This window comes from Chaetodon auriga, chromosome 4 (genome assembly GCF_051107435.1).
Source record: "Chaetodon auriga isolate fChaAug3 chromosome 4, fChaAug3.hap1, whole genome shotgun sequence".
In the NCBI taxonomy this organism is placed as follows: domain Eukaryota; kingdom Metazoa; phylum Chordata; class Actinopteri; order Chaetodontiformes; family Chaetodontidae; genus Chaetodon; species Chaetodon auriga.
The window spans coordinates 13,427,561-13,446,351 of NC_135077.1; the positions used below are offsets into that span (position 1 = coordinate 13,427,561).

Here is an 18,791-nt window from a genome sequence, read left to right on the forward strand (position 1 = left end):
ACCCCTAAAAGGCATTCTGGCTCCGAGGCCATGACTAATACAGAAATGAACACCATGGATGACTGTAAAGATGCTAATTTAAATAGGAAGAAAAAACTGCAAAACTGATTTTCTGTTTATGTTGATCCAAGACCATCAGTGCCATGGTTTATCCTGGGGGATTGACTAGGAAGAAGATCAACACAGCCAGACTTTGCATGAGCAGATTTATCTCTTACATACACAATCATACACAGTGCAATTTCTAGAGAAAAGATGAGATATCATCTGCATAAGTGCACAAGTGTTCACAGTGATAATAACAACGTAAAGAAAAAAAAATTATAATAGTATAAAAAGCAAATACAGCCAAAAGAAAACTGAATGACAAGAAGCAAAAGCAAAACATGTACAATGCAAAACTAAAAGTAAGTAAAGATTATAAAATCAAAGGCAGAAAATGAATAACATATATCAAAATGACAAACATATTAAACAAATATCATTTAACATAATACTTTTGAAGGACATGCTGAAACCAATGATTAAAACCCAGAATTAAACCTACTTAAAAAAATCTAGACAGTGAAATATTGCTCCTTAGTAACATTTTTATCCACATTCAGATTTATAAATTACAAATTTCTATTGTATACTTTACAATACATTATTGATTTACTAGTTTACTGAATAGCTGAGAGAAGCTAAGTTTGCTGCTATATGTTGGATTTTTCCCGGCGTCTTTGCGCTGCACCTGTTGACCTGGTCAGTCCTGACAGATGCATTTGAAAGTCACTGTGCACACCTGCTTTAACACTGTAAGGAATAGATCACATATCCGGGTTGTGTTCATACACTCTTGGTTTTTTGGCGACTGTGCTGTACAGTGCAGATGAATCCTCCGCAGCATCTTGACGTCTTGATCTGTGAATGAAAAAACACACAACAATGGCATTTAAAGAACAGCAATAAAAGAGTGAAGTAACTGTTTCAAACTTTGTGTAGCGAAGAAAAATTGTCATGGACTCACTCTGGGGACACACTGGCACTCTTAAAGTGGACAGCAGTGTACTCCACAGTGTCCTCATCCTTCTCCTCCATATGTCTGTTGGGCTGAGCTTGCCTGATGTTGGAGTAGAGAGAATCTTCTTGGTTTGCAGAGAAGTTTATGCTGGCATAGAAAAGTTCATCTTGATCCCCTGCTGGTCGTCTGTGGACTGCAACCGACGGGTTGTCGCACACTGAAGCCATGTTTAGCTGAAGGAGTGAACATTGCATAGACAAGAACACTTACTTAGCTTGAGAGTCATTTGGGTCTGTACCACAGAATAAAGGGTGAGAAGGTTGTTGTACATTTATCAAGTGGAAATGAACAGGATAAAATGAGAGGGTGACTGAAACAGAAGGTTTGGTTTGTGTGAATAAAGTCTCCAAAGAGGGACTTGAAGTAATGTGAGAGTCTGAACTACCTGAGCTCTTCTTCCTCACCTGTGCTTTGTTGTCTGGTCGCTCTGTAGTTTGTTTCAAAGTCCTCTTTTTTCTGGTTCAGGGAGCGAATGAACAAACCAATGAATCATCAAATGAAGCGAACTGACTGTTGTTAAGATCCATTACTAAATATAAATGCAGTAATAAAATGAACTTCTCACCTGATGAATAGGAAGGCACAGAGGAATATGATGGCCAGAAAAACAACAGAGAATGTTCCAGCAGCTACTGATTTCATTGAACCTGGGAAACAGCAATCAGATGGAAACACTGATGATTAACTAAGGAATCACAGGTTGTTTGTGTCCATTAGCATTACTTCGACTGGCTTGTTTAACTAGATGGTTAAGATGATATCAAAGTTGATGGGTGTGTATCCAGCTTAATAAGCAAGACTTACCTGGTACAACAGGCAGATATATGGTGGAGTTATGATGTCCTATTTTGTTCTGAGCTTCACAGTAATAATTCCCACTGTGTTCAGCTCTGAAGTCAGTGATGGTGAAGTTCTGTCCTGATGCTGTTGGTGAGACCTCATTCTCCTTGTACCAGGTATAATTAGCTGCTGGGTTAGCATCACTGCTGCAGCTCAGAGTCACTGAACTGCCCTCCACGATCTCACCAGAGGGACTCACTGACACAGAGGGAGGCTTTGGAGCATCTGGAGAAGATACAGACATGCATGACTTAAAGATTAGAATATGCTATTACAGATGAGTGACTATTTGAAATATGGAGATCAAATTTTTAAATGCAGTATTTCCACAAATTAGAATAATGCTTCTGTTTTATCTCTATGATGTGTGTACAGAAAGCTACGTGACCCCATCACAGAGTAACATGTGGAGTGCTGTGATCACCAATAAGGCTAATCCGTCTGCTGCAGCTCAGCAAGGAAACACTGTCTGGAAAAAGCCAGAAAGGGCATGTGGTACTAAAATGACTGTGATTTAAGAAGTTATAGTTGATTTGTGTGACTCAGACTGCTGAAGCCTCAGAACTGGACACTGGATTTTGATATTTCTTACTCTACAAAGGTATCACTTCACAGCCAACATGGACAGGAGGAATGATTACAGAAACCTACAAATGCCATGTGATTATAGTATTATGACAGAGAGGGAAACTACTCTTTAAACTACTTGTGATGCTGTATTAGAACATGACGTTGTTTCTGTCGGCCTAAGCTTAACAGACGTTTACATCTGCTGTTTGTACTGAGTGCTGAAGTGATTTGCTGATATTTTGTACTTACACTGAACATCTACACGTATAGATGTGGAGGTGGTCTTGCCGTATTTGTTCTCAGACGTGCAGTGATACATCCCACTGTCCTCTATGCTGACAGAGGTGAAACCATAAATGCCTTGTGAAGTCAGTGTTTGATTCTCCTTGTACCAGGTATAATTAGCTGCTGGGTTAGCATCACTGTTACAGCTCAGAGTCACTGAACTGCCCTCCACGATGTCACCAGAGGGACTCACTGACACAGAGGGAAGCTTTGGAGCATCTGATGGACAAAAGAGAGACAACTTAAATCTTTGTTTACAGGCCTGTTTTAAGGCATGGACAGCCACAAGCTAGGAGGAGCAATGCAAATATTTAGAGGCCATTGCCACCTCGACAAAGCCAGGTGGTTATAGTAATGACCAATAGACTTGTACATGACATGTGGCCACATGTGTCCTCTTCATGGCCCTTTCCTGTTAATACACTTGGTGGCCTTTCACAAGCAGAACAAAGAAATTAAAGTGACTCAAAATCTACTCAGGTGTTGGACAAAACATTATTTCACAGTTTGTGAAGCAATGTGCAGCTCGGACCTCAAATTTCGGCAAGTGCACTGCAACTTTCATGGCTTTGATTAGAGAGGTGCTGCATACAAGTTCACGTTGGCACAGCACCAGAGACATGAAATCTTCATGAATAGTCCAAACCTCATTTCCTGGAGAGAATCACAACATTTTCTTCATTGTGTCAAGAGGATTATTACAGGGAGTTTTCCTTGTTTCTGCTTATATGCAAATTCACAGGGTCACAGTATTTATACAGTGTTTACACACTATTTTAATATCAGTTTCCCATCAGTACTCACAGGCAGGAAATTTCATGAAACCTAAATTCAGCTCTAACGAGGATGAGAGGAACTCATATGATTGGATGTCACTGAGGTTTGCTCCATCTCCACCTGCTGATTCTGTGCTGCTCCTACAAACGATGCTTTCACCCTCTCTTCCTTGTTTACAGCACGAGCGTAAATCTCCTGGAGCTGCTCAGTGAATCACGGCAGATTGTGAATATGAAGACAGTCGAGCTGAAGAAAGTAGATACGATCAGTAAAATCTGGACAGATTTGTTATTTTTCAATAAGCTGTTTGACTCACATTTCACATTAATAGAGATGTGTTCAGATGTTCTCCTCCCCAGCTCGTTCTCAGCTGCACAGTAATACTCTCCAGAGTCAGAGGACTGGATGGACCTGAAGACAAACTGTGCTTCTTCACTGAGAGCTTTGACGTTTACATTCTCCTTGTACCAGGTATAATTAGCTGCTGGGTTAGCATCACTGCTACAGCTCAGATTCACTGAACTGCCCTCCACGATGTCACCAGAGGGACTCACTGACACAGAGGGAGGCTTTGGAGCATCTGGAGAAGAGATCAACAGGAATTACTTAGATTAGAATAAGTCCTCACAGACAAGTGACTGTTTTCATTCAAATTTCTTTCTGTTTGATTCTTCTTGATTATCCCTTGTATTTGTCACAACATCTGTCCAGAGTGCTGATCCTGGAGCTGTCCCTGGTTAGACTCCTGCTGCTGGAAACTGACAGCCAATAACAAGCCATTAATAATTTCTAACGTTAATCTTCAGTCTTGTTTGAGTTCAGATCCTGTTTTAGTTTTGTTTGAATAGTTTGCAAATGTTACCAACCAGTTTCATGTTTGTAAGTTTAAGACGGTCTGTCTGTCGACTCTGTCGTGAATAAATGATGAAGCTGGTGACTCTGTTTTAAAATGTTACTGTGAAACATGAAAAGTTACAGACTGATAACATCCATCCTGTCTCTCTTAGAAACTGATCAATGAACTCCACTTAAGAGCAATCGACCATGAGATCATAAAAAGCACTGAAGCATCTCAACAACAGAAACATTATAACCACCAAAACATTAAATGCAGCAACAACATATTTTATACTCCTAAAACTCCCGAACGACAAAAATTTCACACAACAGGAAAGAATTTCAGAGTGTTGTATCAGGACATATATCTGAAACTATTTGTGTTGTAATGTCAGTGTGTATGTGTGTTTTCTGTCCTGACACAGTGCAGCAAACTCACACACTGAGGGAGAGACACAAGTTTCATGTCCTTTCAGAGCACAAGAGATGATGTCTCCAAGATAAAACCAGCCTTTATAAGAGGATATCTGCGTCCTTGTGATTTCCTCTCCATTCTTGAACCAGATGTAGGAAACTTGACCAGCTGGATGGCAGCTGCTGTGACACTTCAGCTCTGCCTGTGTATAAGACTGGTGGACTTTTATTCTGGTCACCTGAACCTGCAGAGCTGGATATGAGAACAAGAAACAATATTATCATCACTGGTTCGAAAAGAAATCCACAACAGATGTACACACACGTCTACACAACAGTTACAGTTCAAGAAGTAGCAGAGAGCAGAAGTAACAACACAACAGTGAACTCATGATGATTGATCACTGTCAACATGTTCAGTGTTTTAAATATACTGTGTTGGTGTGTATAACATCAGTTTGTGATGATCAGTACCTATGACGGTCAGAGTTGTTCCAGGTAAACTACTCCTCCATTCAAAGCTTCCTGCTCTGAATTTGAAGTGATACTGAGCTGAATCACTCTCTGTCAGGTCAGTGATTCTCAGAGTGGAGCGTCCTCCCTCTGTTTCAAGGACCTGAACACGACCTGCATACTGGGAGTCTTCTCTGAGGTCCTCAGGCTGTGAGGTATTCTTCCACTGATGACTACGATCAGGACTGAACCAGAACTCTGATGTGACATCATCACTGTGACTGCTGTACGTGCAGGAAATGTCCGCTGACGAGCCTTTGAATGCACAGATGTTTCTGTGAGTGTACGTCACTTTGTTGCAGGTTTCACCACGAACACCTGGAAGAAAAAACAATCTTTGACCATTTTTAAGTAAGACTTGGTGAAATACACGTACATGTAGTGACACAGCTCCACCACATGGTGTTATGTCAGTAGAAGACTGTGGAGTGAACTCACACACTGAAGGAGAGGGGAAATCCTCATGTCCACTGAGAGCACAGGAATAACTGTCTGCAGGCTTATGGGATCTTGAATAATAATAAGAAGAAGAAGATGATTCTCTCTGAATTTTCTCTCCATTTCTGTACCAGATGTAGGAAGAACGATCAGGTAGATAACAAACTCTCTGACAGTAAATCCAGCCAGAATTTGAACCGTGTTCCTTCACCTGGAGATCTGGATCCATGAGGAAGAAACAGGAGCGTTAATTCAGACAAAACTGTCAACATACACACATGCAAGTTCAGACACATTTATATTATGGTTTTCTAGATGCTGAACATTTGGAATTAATCAACATACAAATGAAGACGTACCTGTTACATTCAAAGTGACTCCAGGTGAACCAGTGTAGCTTCCATCTGGTTGGTTTGTTGTGAACCTGAACTTGTACTTAGCTGAGTCGCTCTCTCTCAGGTCTGTGATTCTCAGAGTGCAGTCATTGTTATTATAACTGTACTCCACACGACCTGAATACTGTGAGTCTGTTCTCAGATCCACAGGTTCAGCTCTACTGAGTTCAGTAAACCAGAATTTGTTTTGAACTTCAGTATAAGGTCTGTTTCCGCTGGATGGGTATGTGTATGTGCAGCGTATTTCCACTGTCGATCCTTTTAAGGCACAGGTCTTAGTAGAGCCATAAGTCACTCCCCAGCCCCTCTGACCCTGTACCACTGTAACACAGAGCACATCAGAAACTACAGTCACACTCATAACAACATCAGCAGACAGACTTTGATTTGTAGTGGAGGGGCTTCAGTGTGTGATGCTACATTTCCAGAAACGACTTTGGCTCTCGTGCCATCCGACTTTAAGTTACTGTGAGACAAAGATAATCTCATTGTACCAAGATGTTTATGGGGAGGGGGCCGTGGACAAACATTGAAATACTGCAGTCTCCGTTGTCTTAACTAGAACTGAGCTGAAAGCTTATTCTGTATCACATGTTTGTCTTATATTTTGTGTTGTAAAAATAAGTCCATACTGTAAATAAGTTTTAATGTTGTTTCTGGTTCAGGCCAAAGTGAACAGAAGTATGGAGACATTTGCAAATCATTCAGTTTTACAGGAAGTCAAAGGTGTACACATGATCTCTGCAGTTAATGTCAAGGAGCGCTGAGGCCGAACATCATAGAGAGGCTGCAGTGAAGGAACAGCAGTGTATTGAAACTGTGTGCTTCAACACAGTGTTTACTGAACAGGATAAGAAAAAGCTGAAGATTAAACATTCAAAGGGTGTGAAAAAACTTTAACATCTTCTTCTTAACTTCCTGTGGTCATGCTGCTGCAGAGTGTGGATGGAAACTGCAGAGAAATGCAGAGCACTGAGGCCTGGCCAAGTATTTGTGATATGAACAGAATTATTCTAAAGAGAGAAATAGTCACGACAACTGGGGGAAATATCTGGATGTTTATCAGCTCGAGAAGCCGCTGTGTTCACCAGCTAGTTGCTAACCTTGTCCGTCTGTTGTTTGGTGCTGGAACAGTAGAGTACTCTGGGTTTTTAGAGCAATTGCAATTCCCAAAGGAAGTAAATTCTTGTGACATCAAAGACACAATACTGACTCATCTCTGTTCATCATGCCCTGCCTGTATTCAGGCGGACAACCTGGTAGTTGTTTTCATTTTTAACCAATCACATCTGCAAGTGCAAGTCAAACTCTCTCACTGCCCCATCTCATTGGATGTTTTTCCCCCTGCTTGGTGCATGCCAGGCACATGTCGGGTGCCCTGTGTGTTTTTTAACAAATTATATTTCAGAGGAGTCTTGTTAAAAAAATCACCCCCCAGGTCAATGAATAGGAATATAAGTTGGACCAAATCATTTCACAGTATTTGTGTTTCTCCGGGTTGTATGCAAATGAAGAGAGCAGTGTGCCATGTCTACAGGGTCTGCTTCACTTTCACTGTACATCCAGTCACAGCGCCATGTGTGCAGAAAATAAATAGGACGACCTGTGAGGAAACATAATTGTTTGGTTGCACTTTATCTAACACACTTTAGGCATTCATTTTTATATGATTTCTAAAAGTACGGTACGTCAGTCACACATTCTCAGCCTACTGACTAAATGCATACTTCAAAATCCATTACAGCATCATGAAACTGTCTGAGAAAACTGTGACTAAAACATTTGACTAAAATTGAACAAAAACTGGATTTCACGGACTAAATTTTGACGAAAACTGAATAAAAGACGAAAATGTGACTTAAACCAACTACAATTTTCAGTTAAGCGACTAAAACTAAAACTAAATTTAAAATTCTTGTCAAAATTAACAATGCTTTACTGTCTTTAATTGTACACAGTACCTCTGTTTTTAAAGTTTATAACGTTCAGGTGTGTTCAAGTGTGCGGAGATGCTGCTGGTGTTAAAAACAAACACATCTCTGTGGTGTCCTGTGAAGACTTCAGTCTAAGGAGTGTCTGGTGCTGCAGGGACTTCATAACATCACACATCAAATCTAACTCACCTTCCTCTGAATGTCTGAAGTGTGTGAACTAACCTACAATATAAATGTAGATGAACAGTACCTTGTACAGAGAGAAGGAAGACAACAAATCCACTCACTGCTGCTGTAGAACTCATAGCTTCTCCTCACGTCTCTGTTAAATCACATACATGACAAATAATGTATGTCAGTTAATCACAATGAACATCTCTACATGAAAAAGGGACGTCTGGTCTTTGAAGACACTTCATCTCTTTGTGGGATGTGTTAACAGACACTGAAGAGTAAAGAAATGATGTGACTTCCTTCCTTTTTTTTTCAAGTAATTTCTTGGGCATTTTTGACTATTGGACAGATGAATTGTTGAAGTGAATAAATAAACACATGAACTTCTCAAAATGACTGTTGACAGCGTCTGTTTACAGAGTTCATTTCTGATAAATACAAATTTTAGTCTGAATATTAAATACAAAAATCTTAATACAATTTAGAACTCAGAATTTCTTTGTATCCAGACAAATGTGGTCGTTTTTAGTCTGGATGCTCTACCTTAAAGGTACGTCTGGATTCTTTGAGATGAGATATTTTTATTTGTTCAAGAACTCTCGCTAAGTAAATTTTCCCTGTTCTGTCAGCAGACAATTTTTATTCATGCTTTCCCCATGTTTCTGCTGTTTTTCTCTAGAAAGGGAAGCTTGTCTTCAGCTTATTTAAAACATGGTGTGAAATGTGGAGCTTTCAGGTCATTGTGTCCACTTTGAACAGATTCTATTGGCTGAATTGTTGAAAGATGATAAAACCATGTAACTCAAACTTGTGTCGTGCGATTTGATTTGATCTCAAATGCACATGAGAATGTTTAACGCAAAGTTCTCTCCTGCTATTGTTCTTTTGTTCAGTTGTAGTTAATAGTGTGTACGGTGGGAAACACATGAAGGCAAGTATATGTTAGTGATTTTTATCTGTCAGTTCAGTTCATGAGCAATTAATGACCAACTGTGTTCCAGTGAATTAAGAAGCCAACATATAAGATAAGATAAAGCTTTATTGATCCCACGCTGGGGAAATGAAGCTGCCACAGCCAGCATAAACACGAATCATTGTCATCCCCTTCTGATACAACAGACAGGAAATGTTTCTCTCAGTGCACCAGTTAAGACTGTCTCTATATTAAAACGTGGCAAGTGTGTGAAGTGCATGAGGACTGAACCAGAGTTTTGACTGAACATTGTCTTTATAACTTTTGTACATGGAAGAAATGTCCACTGATGAGCCTTTGGCAGCACAGATACTTCCAGATACTGCAGTGTGAGTCATTCTTTTGCATGAACCACCACCAACATCTGAAGGATGAAACTATTTTTGATTTTTTTCTATCAGTCACTGCAGTAGCAAAGAACAGGTTGTATTGCTGTGGGCTACTGAGAAAAGGAGTGGTCGTGAGAAACCCATGGTGCTAAACAGAAAGGGGAAGTGAGGTCATTCATAATGAAAATACATTGCACAGGAAATTAGTCAGGGGTGGATAAAGTACTCTCATCCTTCATCTAATTAACTACAATGTAAAATGCTGTATTATGAGTATTCATGGGGCTCAAAGCAAGAGACAGACCAATGAACTAAACCACTTTTTCAACAGGTTTAGCTCACAGCCAGGAGCGGCCCTGCATTACCCCGCCACTTCACACCTCCCCACTATCCACACACCTCCCTTGGACTCAACTCCCACATCCCCCACCATCTCCCACAGCACCCCCTCCACTAGCACCATCCCCTGCCTGACTGCGGGCCAAGACAGCTGGAGATGCTGCACCTGGGCAAGGCTGCTGGCCCTGGCGGCATTAGTTCCAGAGTCCCGAGGATTTGTGCCAGCCAGCTGTCCGTGATCCTGGGTCACCTCTTCAACCTGAGCCTGAGCCTGCAGAGAGTCCCGGTGCTGTGGAAGACGTCCTGCATGGTTCCTGTTCCAAAGAAAACATCTCCATCTGGCTCCAAAGACCACCGGCCCGTCGCCCTCACATCATTCATGATGAAGGTGCTGGAGAGGCTGGTCTTGGCCCACCTCCGACCATAGGTGAAATCATCACTGGACCCTCTACGGTTCGCCTATCAACCCCGTCTGGGTGTGGACGACGCCATCATGCACCTGCTGCAGCGTGCTCACTCCCACCTGGACTGTAGCGGCAGCACTGTGAGGATTACTTTCTTTGATTTCTCCAGTGCATTTAATACCATTCAGCCGCTGCTCCTGGGTGAGAAGCTACGAGTGATGGGAGTCAGTACAACTCTACATCGTGCCACCTACAGAAGTTTTCGGATGACTCAACGGTGGTGGAGTGTATAAAGGATGGACGACAGGAGGAATACAGAGCGCTGGTGGATGGTTTTGTGGAAAGGTCTGGTAGAAATCATCTGCTGCTTTACGTGGCCAAGACGGAGAGATGGTTATCGATTTCAGAAGGAACAGGACGACCACACAACCACTGCGTATTCTGGGGGAGAATGTCACAGTGGTTGAGGATTATAAATACCTTGGAGTGCACCTCGACAACAGACTGAACTGGAAAACTAACATCAATGCTGTTTACAAGAAGGGGATGAGCAGAATCTATTTCCTGAGGAGTCTCAGATCATTCAACGTTTGCAGCAAGATGTTGGAGATCTTTTACCGGTCTGTTGTTGCCAGCGGACTCTTCTTTGCTGCAGTTTGCTGGGGGAGCAGCATCACAGCCGGCGACACCAACAGACTGCTGTTCCCAACCTAGGAGTTGGGCCTCCTCTTGATGCTCAAAATAAATCTCAAGGATCATGAGATGATTAATGGGGAGAAAAGAAGGACAGACAAGGTTCTTCCTCACAAATATGTATTCAGTATTTTTTTTTTTGTGTGTGAAATATTGGATACATTTGCCTGCTTAAGCCTCAAACTATTGTTTAAACTAGAGTATCTGAGAAGTTTAGACGGGAAATGTGTGTTTGGTGGAACTGCTGGCAGCTCATGAATTTCTGAAACATTGCCCCGGGCAATTTGTCACATGTGTAAAAGACTGGGAACATTTAGTTAAATAAATATGGTACTTTTAAAATAATATCACATAATACTATTTAATTTGCGTTTCTTTTTTTCCACATAAACTTCTTAAAGATGAAATCACTTTCTCAGTTTCTCTCAGTTAAAGTTAACATTGTTCATTAACATGAACGTCAGATACAGCAATATCATCTCCTGTCTCTCAATGTACCACTTGGAGAAAGACACACGCAGTAAAAATATTTTAGGAATGAATTTAATAAAACACTGAACTGTCTTGATTTTACACATGTGCATGCTGGAAGCTGGAGGTAGAGGACCTGCAGCAGGTGCTGGCCTGAATGCAGAGCCGTCAGTGGAAACGCTGCCTTCCCTGGTGCTGGGATGACGTGCTCCTGTCATGCGTGTCCAGCTGGCTGTGTGGTTTTGAAGTGATTCTTGACAATTGGAAGAAAAAAAAACAACTACCTCACAGGTCCAAACGGGACACGATTTGAGGTTCATTCATGAACTGAAAAAAAAATTCTTGAGACAAAAAATAAAGCTATGACAGGCCTATATCTGTTGGAGATATGTTTTTATAATGCATCTATGAGACATGGTGACACTACAGCAAACAGGGATATCGTCCACCTGTATGGGACGCTTACTGGAAGTTAACATGGGGTGCAGTTGAAAAGGGATTTGAACATTGACATTCACCATTCAGAGGCAGGCAACACCCAACTGAAGGTTTGCAACGTCATTGCTGCTTCTGAAATATTGCACAACTAACCAAGACATGGAACTGTTATAGATTCTGTGATCAGACAAGCTGACCAGAATAACTTCCCACAGATGAGTCACGTTTTCTACCACTGCATTTACATTTATTGTTGAAGCTCTGTGAGTGACCCACCAGTGTTTCCAGTCTCAGTAAAGATCTTAATCTTAATCTTAATCTCCTCATGTGCAAATGTCTTATTGGTAAGGAGATCTGCCTTCAGGTTTAGTCGGCTGATGAAGTTTAGGAGTGTTTGTGAGCTTGCTTTTCTATTAATTTCCATTCTTGTCTCATCAAGGCAAACTGGTAAATCAGCTTGATCTCATCAGGGAATTGTTTGTTGTTTTAGGATGTGCATCACCAGTTTATTACATTAAGTTTTACTGATGGACAAAAAATGGGAAAGTGAGACGTCAAAGCAAACAAACTGATTCATGTTGTATTTGAGTTCATTTCTGATCAATACAAACTTTAGTCTGAATAAGTAGTACAAAAAGAGTTTGTTTAAAGCTGAAATCCAAAACCTTCTGCACACTGTCGCCCTCACTGCAATTCTTGAAAAATGTTTACAGCAAGCGAAGTGTGTCAGAACTTGGCTCATGTGGGAGTCCGCTGTATTCAAATATATACTGTACATGCTGTGAAGTATTGTGCTGCCAGTTCAACACTGTTTCAAACAAATTTTATTGGCCTTCTCTGTCAGGACAGGTGTGATGTGACACTATTTCTTAAAAACAGTTTATCACATGAATATCTAAAATAGCATGTTGCAATACCTACACAGGTAAAAATAAAGCTTGCATTCTACTCCAGTCTTCTGCTACACGCTGCAGTGATGCTGTTCGTGGCTGAGACGTTCGTATAATTGGGATCAGACTCCAGCTGATGGGGACAGACAACAAGATGAGAGTGAGAGGCTTCAAATGGAATCTGGACATGATTAGATTTGATATTAATATGTACTCAGATCTGTTTAAAGGTAGAAAAGACCTCTGCAGAAAATGTGGCTGGAAAATGTGTGAATGGACTCAATACACATCGGTGTTTTCGATTAAAGGTACAAGAACTGGTCACTCCAAACAAAGAGTGGGCAGCAAATCACCAGAGTAACTAACTGCTGCTCACTGTGCTCTTTGCTAACGCCGTCTTTGGCTGTTAGCCGTGCAGCTAGTGGCCCTTTTAGCTGACAGAGCCTGCCTGGACTGAGAGCTTGTGGAGACAGGACAGGCTGCAGCTAGCTGGTTAGTATGCTAACTTCTCTAGATATCTCTGCAACATGTGATGGAGTTTTTGATGCACCGTCAGAACTGTTACTTCTTCACATTTTGTTGATAATGTTCATTTTTTGAATGTTTTAAACTAAATTCTGGCTGTATCTTACACATTGTGCCATCAAGAAACACAGTAGTAATTTAATTATATGCAAATTGTTTTTATGACCTTATAAGAACAAAATGAGTGCCTCTGAATTTAAAAAATGATAATCCTCTGGTAGAGTAAGTTCTGTCAGTGTGGCCATGAATCTCCCTCACCTCCATAGTCTCTATGGGTTCATTTGCTTCAGCTGTGGAGTTCAGAATTTTCTTCTTCCTGAATTGCATCCAAAAACAAAGAAACCAGTAAGAAGTTTATTTGAAAATTCTGAAAGAAATATTCAAAGTAAAAGATCAGTGATGGAACTGATTCATTGTCATAGTTTCACCTCGTCCACAGACAGATCAGAAGCAGAGGAATCAGTATCACAACCACCAGAGTCAACCTGATGATATTTATCATCATCGTTGATTTCCCTTGAAGGAGGGAGATAGATGTTATTAGATATACTGTACTGGACCTCATTAGCAGGGTTTGAACCGTGAATCAGTTTACCAGGTGATACTGTCTGTTAATCAGTCATTAAGAGTCATGGAAGCACCTACCTGTCACAACAAGGAGATACATGGTGGAGTTATGACGTCCTATTTTGTTCTGAGCTTCGCAGTAATAATTCCCACTGTGTTCAGCTCTGAAGTCAGTGATGGTGAAGTTCTGTCCCGATGCTTTTGATGTGTCTTCATTCTCCTTGTACCAGGTATAATTAGCTGCTGGGTTAGCATCACTGCTGCAGCTCAGAGTCACTGAACTGCCCTCCACAATCTCACCAGAGGGACTCACTGACACAGAGGGAAGCTTTGGAGCAAAGTCTGGAAAAACCCAGAAAGGAAATTTGGGACTACATTAATCATTATTAAATATTATTTCACAGTTTGTGGCGCAATGTGCAGCTCAGACCTCAAATTTTGGAGCACCGTAACTTTCATGATTTTGATTAGAGAGGCGCTGCATACAAGTTCACACTGGCACAGCACCAGAGACATGAAATCTTTCAGAGTGTCAAGCTTGGCCAAGTATCTAACAGCTGATTGATGTCCTGTGCTTTTCACCTCACACAAGAGGAGAGATGTTAGACACACACAGTTCAAGCTCTACTATGAAATCACAGTACAGTCCTGCACAGTGGTCACCATCAGGATGAATCCTAAGTCAAAGCTGTCAGGGGAAATCAAATTTGAGCAATTGTCCAAACCTCATTTCCTGGAGAGAATCACAACATTTTCTTCATTGTGTCAAGAGGATTATTACAGGGAGTTTTCCTTGTTTCTGCTTATATGCAAATTCACAGGGTCACAGTATTTATACAGTATTTACACACTATTTTAATATCAGTTTCCCATCAGGACACACAGACAGGAATTTTCATGAAACCTAAATTCAGCGCTAACGAGGATGAGAGGAACTCATATGATTGGATGTCACTGAGGTTTGCTCCATCTCCACCTGCTGATTCTGTGCTGCTCCTACAAACGATGCTTTCACCCTCTCTTCCTTGTTTACAGCACGAGCGTAAATCTCCTGGAGCTGCTCAGGGAATCACGGCAGATTGTGAATATGAAGACAGTCGAGATGAAGAAAGTAGGTACGATCAGTAAAAACTGGACAGATTTGTTATTTTTCAATAAGCTGTTTGACTCACATTTCACATCAATAGAGATGTGTTTAGATGTTCTCCTCCACAGCTCGTTCTCAGCTGCACAGTAATACTCTCCAGAGTCAGAGGACTGGATGGAACTGAAGACAAACTGTGCTTCTTCACTGAGAGCTTTGACGTTTACATTCTCCTTGTACCAGGTATAATTAGCTGCTGGGTTAGCATCACTGCTACAGGTCAGAGTCACTGAACTGCCCTCCACGATGTCACCAGAGGGACTCACTGACACAGAGGGAGGCTTTGGAGCATCTGGAGAAGAGATCAACAGGAAATACTTAGATTAGAATAAGTCCTCACAGACAAGTGACTGTTTTCATTCAAATTTCTTTCTGTTTGATTCTTCTTGATTATCCCTTGTATTTGTCACAACATCTGTCCAGAGTGCTGATCCTGGAGCTGTCCCTGGTTAGACTCCTGCTGCTGGAAACTGACAGCCAATAACAAGCCATTAATAATTTCTAACGTAAATCTTCAGTCTTGTTTGAGTTCAGATCCTGTTTTAGTTTTGTTAAAATAGTTTGCAAATGTTACCAACCAGTTTCGTGTTTATAAGTTTAAGACGGTCTGTCTGTCAACTCTGTTGTGAATAAATGATGAAGTTGGTGACTCCGTTTTAAAATGTTACTGTGAAACATGAAAAGTTACAGACTAACAACATCCATCCTGTCTCTCTCAGAAACTGATCAATGAACTCCACTTGAGAACAATCGACCATGAGATCATAAAAAGCACTGAAGCATCTCAACAACAGAAACATTATAACCACCAAAACATTAAATGCAGCAACAACATATTTTATACTTCTAAAACTCCTGAATGACAAAAATTTCACACAACAGGAAAGAATTTCAGAGTGTTGTATCAGGACATATATCTGAAACTATTTGTGTTGTAATGTCAGTGTGTATGTGTGTTTTCTGTCCTGACACAGTGCAGCAAACTCACACACTGAGGGAGAGACGCAAGTTTCATGTCCTTTCAGAGCACAAGAGATGATGTCGTTAGGATAAAAAAAGCCTTTATAAGAGGATATCTGCACCCATGTGATTTTCTGTCCATTCTTGACCCAGATGTAGGAAACTTGACCAGCTGGACGGCTGCTGCTGTGACACTTCAGCTCTGCCTGTGTATAAAACTTGTAGACTTTAATTCTGGTCACCTGAACCTGCAGAGCTGGATATGAGAACAAGAAACAATATTATCATCACTGGTTCGAAAAGAAATCCACAACAGATGTACACACACGTCTACACAACAGTTACAGTTCAAGAAGCAGCAGAGAGCAGAAGTAACAACACAACAGAGAACTCATGATGATTGATCACTGTCAACATGTTAAGTGTTTTAAATATACTGTGTTGGTGTGTATAACATCAGTTTGTGTTGATCAGTACCTATGACGGTCAGAGTTGTTCCAGGTAAACTACTCCTCCATTCAAAGCTTCCTACTCTGAATTTGAAGTGATACTGAGCTGAATCACTCTCTGTCAGGTCAGTGATTCTCAGAGTGGAGCGTCCTCCCTCTGTTTCAAGGACCTGAACACGACCTGCATACTGGGAGTCTTCTCTGAGGTCCTCAGGCTGTGAGGAATTCTGCCACTGATGACTACGATCAGGACTGAACCAGAACTTTGATGTGACATCATCACTGTGACTGCTGTACGTGCAGGAAATGTCCACTGACGAGCCTTTGAATGCACAGATGTTTCTGTGAGTGTACGTCACTTTGTTGCAGGTTTCACCACGAACACCTGAAAGATAAAACAATCTTTGACCATTTTTAAATGAGACTTGGTTAAATACACGTACATGTAGTGACACAACTCCACCACATGGTGTTATGTCAGTGGAAGACTGTGGAGTGAACTCACACACTGAAGGAGAGGGGAAATCCTCATGTCCACTGAGAGCACAGGAAAAACTGTCTGCAGAATTATGGGAGCTTGAATAATAATAAGAAGACGATGTTTTTCCCTGAATTTTCTCTCCATTTCTGTACCAGATGTAGGACGGATAATCAGGTCGATAACAAACACTGTGACAGTAAATCCAGCCAGAATTTGAACCTTGTTCCTTCACCTGGAGATCTGGATCCATGAGGCAGAAACAGGACCGTTAATTCAGACAAAACTGTCAACATACACACATGCAAATTCAGACACATTTATATTATTGTTTTCTAGATGCTGAACGTTTGGAATTAATCAACATACAAATGAAGACGTACCTGTTACAGTCAAAGTGACTCCAGGTGAACCAGTGTAGCTTCCATCTGGTTGGTTTGTTGTGAACCTGAACTTGTACTCAGCTGAGTCGCTCTCTCTCAGGTCTGTGATTCTCAGAGTGCAGTCACTGTTATTACACCTGTAATCCACACGACCTGAATACTGTGAGTCTGTTCTCAGATCCACATGTTCAGCTCTACTGAGTTTAGTAAACCAGAATTTGTTTTGAACTCTGGTATAAAGTCTGTTTCTGCTGGATGGGTATGTGTATGTGCAGCGTATTTCCACTGTCGATCCTTTTAAGGCACAGATCTCAGTAGAGTCATAAGTCACTCCCCAGTCCCTCTGACCCTGTACCACTGTAACACAGAGCACATCAGAAACTACAGTCACACTCATAACAACATCAGCAGACAGACTTTGATTTGTAATGGAGGGGCTTCAGTGTGTGATGCTACATTTCCAGAAACTGCTTTGGCTTTCGTGCCATCCGACTTTAAGTTACTGTGAGACAAAGATAAATTCATTGTACCAAGATGTTTATGGGGAGGGGACCGTGGACAAACATTGAAATACTGCAGTCTCTGTTGTCTTAACTAGAACTGAGCTGAAATCTTATTCTGTATCACATGTTTGTCTTATATTTTGTGTTGTAAAAATAAGTCCATACTGTCAATCAAGTTTTAATGTTATTTCTGGTTCAGGCCAAAGTGAACAGAAGTATGGAGACATCTGCAAATCATTCAGTTTTACAGGAAGTCAAAGGTGTACACATGATCTCTGCAGTTAATGTCAAGGAGCGCTGAGGCCGGACATCATAGAGAGGTGGATGGAAACTGTGTGGATGGAAACTGGAGAGAAATGCAGAGCTCTGAGGCCTGGCCAAATATTTGTGATATGAATAGAATTATTCTAAAGAGAGAAATAGTCACGACAACTGGGGGAAATATCCGGATGTTTATCAGCTCGAGAAGCCGCTATGTTCACCAGCTAGTTGCTAACCTTGTCCGTCTGTTGTTTGGTGCTGGAACGGTAGAGTACTGCAGGTTTTTAGAGCAATTGCAATTCCCAAAGCAAGTAAATTCTTGTGACATCTAAGACACAATACTGACTCATCTCTGTTCATCATGCCCTGATGACTAAAGACAAGACGAAAAAGTTGCCTGTGTTCGGACAGACAACCTGGTTGTTGTTTTCATTTTTAACCAATCACATCTGCAAGTGCAAGTCAAACTCTCTCACTGCCCCATCTCATTGGATGTTTTTCCCCCTGCTTGGTGCATGCCAGGCACATGTCGGGTGCCCCGTGTGTTTTTTAACAAATTATATTTCAGAGGAGTCTTGTTAAAAAAATTACCCCCCAGGTCAATGAGTAGGAATATAAGTTGGACCAAATCATTTCACAGTATTTGTGTTTCTCCGGGTTGTATGCAAATGAAGAGAGCAGTGTGCCATGTCTACAGGGTCTGCTTCACTTTCACTGTACATCCAGTCACAGCGCCATGTGTGC

General features: G+C 41.2%; 1 protein-coding gene across 1 annotated transcript; it reads right to left on the minus strand.

The window, feature by feature from the left end:
- Nucleotides 1–721: 721 nt before the first annotated feature.
- On the minus strand, nt 722–18,575 carry LOC143319024 (sialoadhesin-like). The gene is made up of 19 exons (XM_076727582.1): nt 18,524–18,575; nt 17,284–17,640; nt 16,928–17,143; nt 16,451–16,807; nt 16,002–16,229; nt 15,042–15,305; nt 13,948–14,211; nt 8,317–8,376; nt 6,097–6,453; nt 5,738–5,956; nt 5,261–5,617; nt 4,812–5,039; nt 3,852–4,115; nt 2,723–2,977; nt 1,868–2,128; nt 1,629–1,710; nt 1,449–1,519; nt 1,010–1,178; nt 722–903 (listed from the first exon to the last, which is right to left on the minus strand). Exons 1-19 carry the CDS (start codon nt 18,573–18,575, stop codon nt 810–812), a joined length of 4,155 nt encoding a protein of 1,384 aa, XP_076583697.1. The 3' UTR covers nt 722–809.
- Nucleotides 18,576–18,791: the final 216 nt, after the last annotated feature.